Raw genomic sequence first — 5,919 nt, 5'->3', positions numbered from 1 at the left:
TATGCTATCATTCCGTACTTGTTTCGGATTCAATGTTTAACAAAACTATGACCTAAATTACATGGAAAAAAAAATCAAGTAAATTCCGATTTCATATGAGTGAGTTACATTATTTTTAAAACAGCAACAAATTAAAAAAACATGCCGAAACAAAACAAAAAAAATGCAGCATTGATATGCTATCTTCCAGGGCTTGTATATGATTCAATATTTAACCAAAATATGTTTTTTTTTTTTTATATATATTCTAAAATAAAGTAAAAACACTAAATTACATTATGGAACACATTGTATTTTGAAAGTTTTTAAAACAAGAGAAGAGATGTCTATACACTATTTCAAGAACGATGGTTGTTTGCTCAAGTAGTCAAATAATAAAATTATGGAAATAAATACAGAAATGAAGGTCGGTCTATATAACTTAAAAACAAAAATTCTTGTGAATGCACTGGTCTGTCTACATGGGTTTCAAAAGGAGATGACTAGGAATGCACATCAAATGAAGAACATGAACATATTTTAGAAAAAGAAGAAAAAAAAACTAAACTTCATATACTTATTATTATTTTAAGGAGTATTTCTTGCCTGTAAAGGCTTGAAATTTAGGTTCTTCCTTCTCAGATGATTCTTGTTTAGCTTCTTTCACCATAACCTGCAACTCAAAACAACCATTCATCCAATTACTTCCAATACCCTTAATAAATAAATAAAAACAAATCTTTTTTGAAAAAAGATCATACTTTTGGTTTCCCATTTGGCTTTTGGTCAACATTTGACCCAAAAACAAGTGTCCCAGATCGTTTTCTTGAACCAGAGGTTGATGGGGTCGAGCCATTTGCATCACTGGTTGTAGCCACGGTTTGAACCGGTGGCTCAGCCGGTTTCCCATCTAACCGTCTTCCTGAACCACTAAACGGGCTAAACTTGGGTATTATCTTATCTGGTTCTTCTTCAACTGCAATTTATGGAGATAAATTTTACAACTTTTTTAATAAAAGATAATGAAGGAAAAATGTAAAAAAGAAGAAGAGAAAACAGACCTTCTGGTTGTGTCTTAGGTTTAACAGGAGGTCTTTCAGGTTCTTTGTAATCAAGAGGTGGAGCAAAATCAACCTCACAATCTGTTTCAATTATACTTATTGCAGCTGATGGTTTTGTTTCAACTATATCAATATAAAACTTCTTGTTGTTATAAGCCACCATGATTGTATCACCAGTTGTTAAACAAGAATAGCTTCTTAATGAAGTCTCCAAGCTGGAAATTCAAAACCAGATAAAATGTTAAAATACAAAGAAAAAGAAAAAGATTAAATGCAGTATCATAAAACACTAACATGGCTTTTGGATTGGATATATCAAGAAAATCTGTAGTGTGAGGCTGAAGTTTCACATAAGTTCCCTTTGATAAACTGGCATTCTTCACATTCACAATATCTCCTTCTTGTAAAAGCATGTTCTCCATCATCTAAAAAAAATCAAAATAAAGAATTGGATATAAATATATATGTAGTATTTTGCATGTTATTATATAAAAGAACAACTCTACATACCCAATAAGGGATGTATATTAAACCTTCATCTGCAACAAATTCAAGGACACCACAATGAGAAACTTTACTAGCAGAAGGATTGCTGAGTTCAAATAGCATTGGATAATCGATCTGCAAATAGGCTGCAGAATTGAGACAAAATAAAAAGTTAGCCAATAAACTAGAAGTTATATGATAATTGATAAACAAAACAAAAAAATGTGAAAAAAACTCACTAACCAAGTCGATCAAGAGCAGATGGAGGCATTATAACTGGGAGTTTATATAAAAGGGGAAGAAAAAAAAAGCTTGTTAGTTTTATAAAACCAAATGAAAGGAGTGATGGAATGGAAATTGAAAAAAAGAAACTTACTTTTATCACCTTTCTCCAAATGAGACTGCATAAGATACAAGAAGAAAAGATTTAGAAAGAGCCAAACATCAAGCAATAGTGGTATCATGATGTGGTTATATAAATTAACCAATAAAAACCTTTTCAATGAAAGAAACAGGATAACAGCGATAATTCTGTTCAAACTCTGAAGAATGGTCATCATAAACTTCATCCTCCTGGCAAGAAAACAAATTAAGGTGAGTGGTTTTATCTTGGACTAATGAATCCGATAACTTTATGAAAATGTTTTTTTTTAAGGATCTTTGTAGTAACCAGCTAAAGAGAAACTCAAGAACTGTAGAAAATCACTTGATCACTAAAAAAACTAGGACTACAGCTCACTCAGGAATTTTATCAAACACCTTGAGTGCTTAAACCTAATCACACCCAATATGAGTTCCAAACTACATTGTTAAATTATCTAATCACCCCTCATTGGTAAAGAATATATCCTCAATTGGTTATTTTGCAATCGATCATGGTTTATCATTCAATGAGCAGTCATCGCATGTCCTTAAGACCAAGTCATGTAGGAATCCGTCCATTATATAAATAAACTCCTAATTCAAACTGGGCATGATCTAACTGAACTAGACTTTTTATATGAAGAGTAGAACACCACTAAATGATCACAATAATTCAATTCCAAAGTATCAATGAAAGTAAAAATCAAAATCATACCAATGCCATGACTATTGATTTTATCTAAATCGTCCAGGAGATCACTGAAAACCTGTATTAATCCAGCATCAATAATGTCAATCACTGAAGTTTTAAACAAGATTAACGCTGAAACAGATTCGATCATCAAAGATGAAGACTTTATTTTGCGGAAAACATATGTGTGAATCTGATACCAACAATAACAAAGAAACGATTCGATAAAACAAAAGAAATCATCTGGGAGTTGCTGAAAGAACAGGGAAGATTCAAAGACCCTTGCCTTTTTTATTTTCCTTTTGCGTAATTCAGTGCAACGAGTCCTGTAAACCCTGTATTATATCGTCTTCAGAATCAACTTTACAATATATATAGGGGATCGCGTTGCAAAGCGTGCTCTATATTGGGACTTGGGGGAGGACTTCTGCCGATCTTTAAATTTATAGGACAGCTTAGTGAAACACTAATATCTTTAAGGACTAAATTGAAACTTTGAATATTCCATTTTAATAACAATATCTTGTTTTAATAAAAAGGTAATTTATGTAAATGTATGTTTTTATTATGAAGTATTAAGTATTAACTAAGATAATTAATGATTAGAATTTTCTCAAATAATAAAAATCTTTGTAATGGTGAAAAAAATGGATGGTAACGAATCAAAATATTGTAATATGTTACTATATGTCAAGAAGCTAAGGGGATTGTTGGATTTTTTTGGGTTTTTGAATGTGTTAAAAAGATCATGATTTATATGAATTATTAAAATGTGTATATTTGAATTTGGGTTTGGATTTATATGAACTAGGGTTAAAATCATAAATAAAATAAAATATATAAAAAAAAATACCAAAGATAGAACATATATGTTGAGTTTTTGAATTAAGTTTCAAATTTATTTATTTTTTGAAACAGTGTTGTATTTTATTATTTTATTCAATTTGACAATTTTAACAAGTAAACGAGTAATCTTTTGATGTTAGACAAGTTTTTCAGAGAAACAGTTTTTTTCGAAAAAACCGTCATACATGACAATTGTTTTTTGGAGTCTAGTTTCATGTTTTCTCGATTAGAAATGTTTTCAACCTTAGAAGTAATTTTATCCATAATAATATCCCTATATTCTTTTGAGACTCAATTTTTTGTTTCTCTTTTAACGGACTTTTAGTTTTGACTCACAAGCTTCATGCTTTTTTTTGTTGTTTATAGTGTTTAGTGGTTTTAAACATTAGGATATGAAGAAAACATTTGATTTGTTCGAAACAAAATAAAAAGAAAATAATTTTGGGTGTGATGACTTGGTAAGACATGTGGAAGATATAATGGATAACTATTTATCCATATTCAAATTATGACACCACTCAGGCATTGTGGTCATGGAGGTTCGTCTGCAGTGACTCCAAGGCATGATGCATAACCTCATATTTGCAGCGGGGGATTAGTCAATGCGCGAAAGCTAACCTGGAAACCCTCGTTAGGGAAGTTTCATTTCCAAAAAACAAAACAAAAAGAAAACATTTGATTGGTTCAAAACATGGTGATTGCATATTCCTAATGGATTGTTAAACAATATATTTCATTTCTTCTAAACAATATTGTTTTTCCTCTGATTCTTCAGTTACATGTAAAATCACAGAAAAACTAATGTCAATATGTGTGTCGATATTTTGTAAGGATTCATAAAGTAAATAGGTCAAGAATAATAATGTAGGGGAAGAGTAATATTGTAATGTTACAAGTAAAATATTTTCTTAATAATAAAAAATCAATTTTTTTTTTATTTTTTAATATATTAAATATAATAAAATTAAGTATTTGAGTATATATATATATATATATATATATATATATATATATATATATATATATATATATATATATATGAGTTTTTAGGTTTTATAAGGATATACATTGTAACATTCATAGAATTCAAGCCAATTTAAAACTTTCAAAACATTTCCAAAACCGTTAACCATTACAAAACTTGTTTTCAAAATGTATCATATCAAAGTATCCCATAAACAAAGTCATAAAAAGTGAGGAAATGTACGATCACACATTTGCCTTGCCATGATCTCCTGATATACCTAAAACAATAAACTGAAACTGTAAGCCCGAAAGCTTAGTGAGTTACCCCCAAAATACTCATACACACAACCATACACATACAACAATGAACAACATGCTATGGGTCCAGTCAACCATCGGGTTGGAATACCCCTGGCCCTCAACCATCGGGTTGGAATGACAACATACTACGAGTCCAATCATCCTCGGGATGGAATGCTCTCGGCCCACAACCTTCGGGTTGGAATGCCTACACACCTACACATACAACAACTACTATGGGTCCAATCATCCATCGGAATGGAATACCCCAGACCCTCAACCATCGAGTTGGAATGCCAAACTACTATGAGTCCAATCATCCTCGGAATGGAATACTCTCGGGCCACAACCATATGAGTCCAATCATCCTCGGGATGGAATACTCTCGGCCCACAAGCATCGGGTTGGATTACCCACATACGATGAGTCAAACATGTGCACCTATATCAGGTAATCATATAACAGTCTACAAGACAACATAATAGGGCCCTATCATCCTCGGGATGGATACCCTCCACTACTGCTCAATCATGTGCATATATAACATGTAATCTCCTACTATCATACAGACAGTCAGACCAAACTATAGGTCACTAAGCATAACCACATCTGATCTACCAGGATACCGATGTAACCGATCATACTCGCATATAACCATCCTATCTACCAAGATGCCGAGCTAATATATCACAATAGTAACTATCTCAAATAACAAATCAAAGGGTCGGCCTTGGTGCCTTAGGCCCTTGAGTATAGTAAGGATAACTCACCTTGCAATGTTGGACTGAACCACGAAATCACGCTCCCGAAACACTGCCCCAAACTCCAACACCTATAAACATCAATGATCCAATTCATAAATATTCGCTTACCAATTACTCTCAAAAGTCAAAATGGTCAACCCTTGGTTTAAGGTCAAAGTCAACTGTCAAGGTCAACAGTCCATGTTGACCTCAACTCGTCGAGTACCCTCAGCTACTCGTCGAGTTCCTTGCATAACTTGCCAACTCGCAAAGTCACCATGCCACTCGCCGAGCCCAAGGCAATCTTCACCAGACTCGATGAGTTGTTCATCCAACCCGTTGAGTTCATGACCATCTTCATATGACTCACCGAGTCTACCATGCGACTCGTCGAGTCCCTTTAGTCCTTCATCTATACAGATGCTTTTTAAGCCATGTTAAGACTCTATACTGCAGATCCAAGTTCCCAAGGCATGCTTATCAC

At 32.9% G+C, this 5,919-nt stretch overlaps 1 protein-coding gene across 1 annotated transcript; it reads right to left on the bottom strand.

Moving 5' to 3' along the window:
- Positions 1–397: 397 nt before the first annotated feature.
- LOC145055257 (ubiquitin fusion degradation protein 1 B-like) lies at positions 398–3,005 on the bottom strand. Its single transcript, XM_079003551.1, has 10 exons — positions 2,867–3,005; positions 2,605–2,656; positions 2,022–2,099; positions 1,903–1,927; positions 1,770–1,802; positions 1,551–1,672; positions 1,335–1,465; positions 1,041–1,255; positions 741–955; positions 398–652 (listed from the first exon to the last, which is right to left on the bottom strand). The coding sequence occupies exons 2-10, from the start codon at positions 2,611–2,613 to the stop codon at positions 563–565; spliced, it is 918 nt and encodes a 305-aa protein (XP_078859677.1). The 5' UTR covers positions 2,614–2,656; positions 2,867–3,005; the 3' UTR covers positions 398–562.
- Between the last annotated feature and the right edge of the window lie 2,914 nt (positions 3,006–5,919).

Source organism: Lactuca serriola, chromosome 5 (assembly GCF_051521515.1).
Source record: "Lactuca serriola cultivar US96UC23 chromosome 5, Lser_US96UC23_V15, whole genome shotgun sequence".
In the NCBI taxonomy this organism is placed as follows: Eukaryota; Viridiplantae; Streptophyta; class Magnoliopsida; order Asterales; family Asteraceae; genus Lactuca; species Lactuca serriola.
The sequence above is the reverse complement of the archived record's forward strand: the minus strand, read 5'-3'. Positions and strand labels throughout refer to the sequence as shown.

Bases quoted from the DNA above. Each gene is read 5' to 3' on its own strand.
- LOC145055257 (XM_079003551.1), bottom strand. The intron at 1,803-1,902 runs GTAAGTTTCTTT...ATAAACTCCCAG, and splicing joins TTTGGAGAAAGGTGATAAAA to TTATAATGCCTCCATCTGCT. The intron at 956-1,040 runs GTCTGTTTTCTC...CATAAATTGCAG, and splicing joins ACCTAAGACACAACCAGAAG to TTGAAGAAGAACCAGATAAG.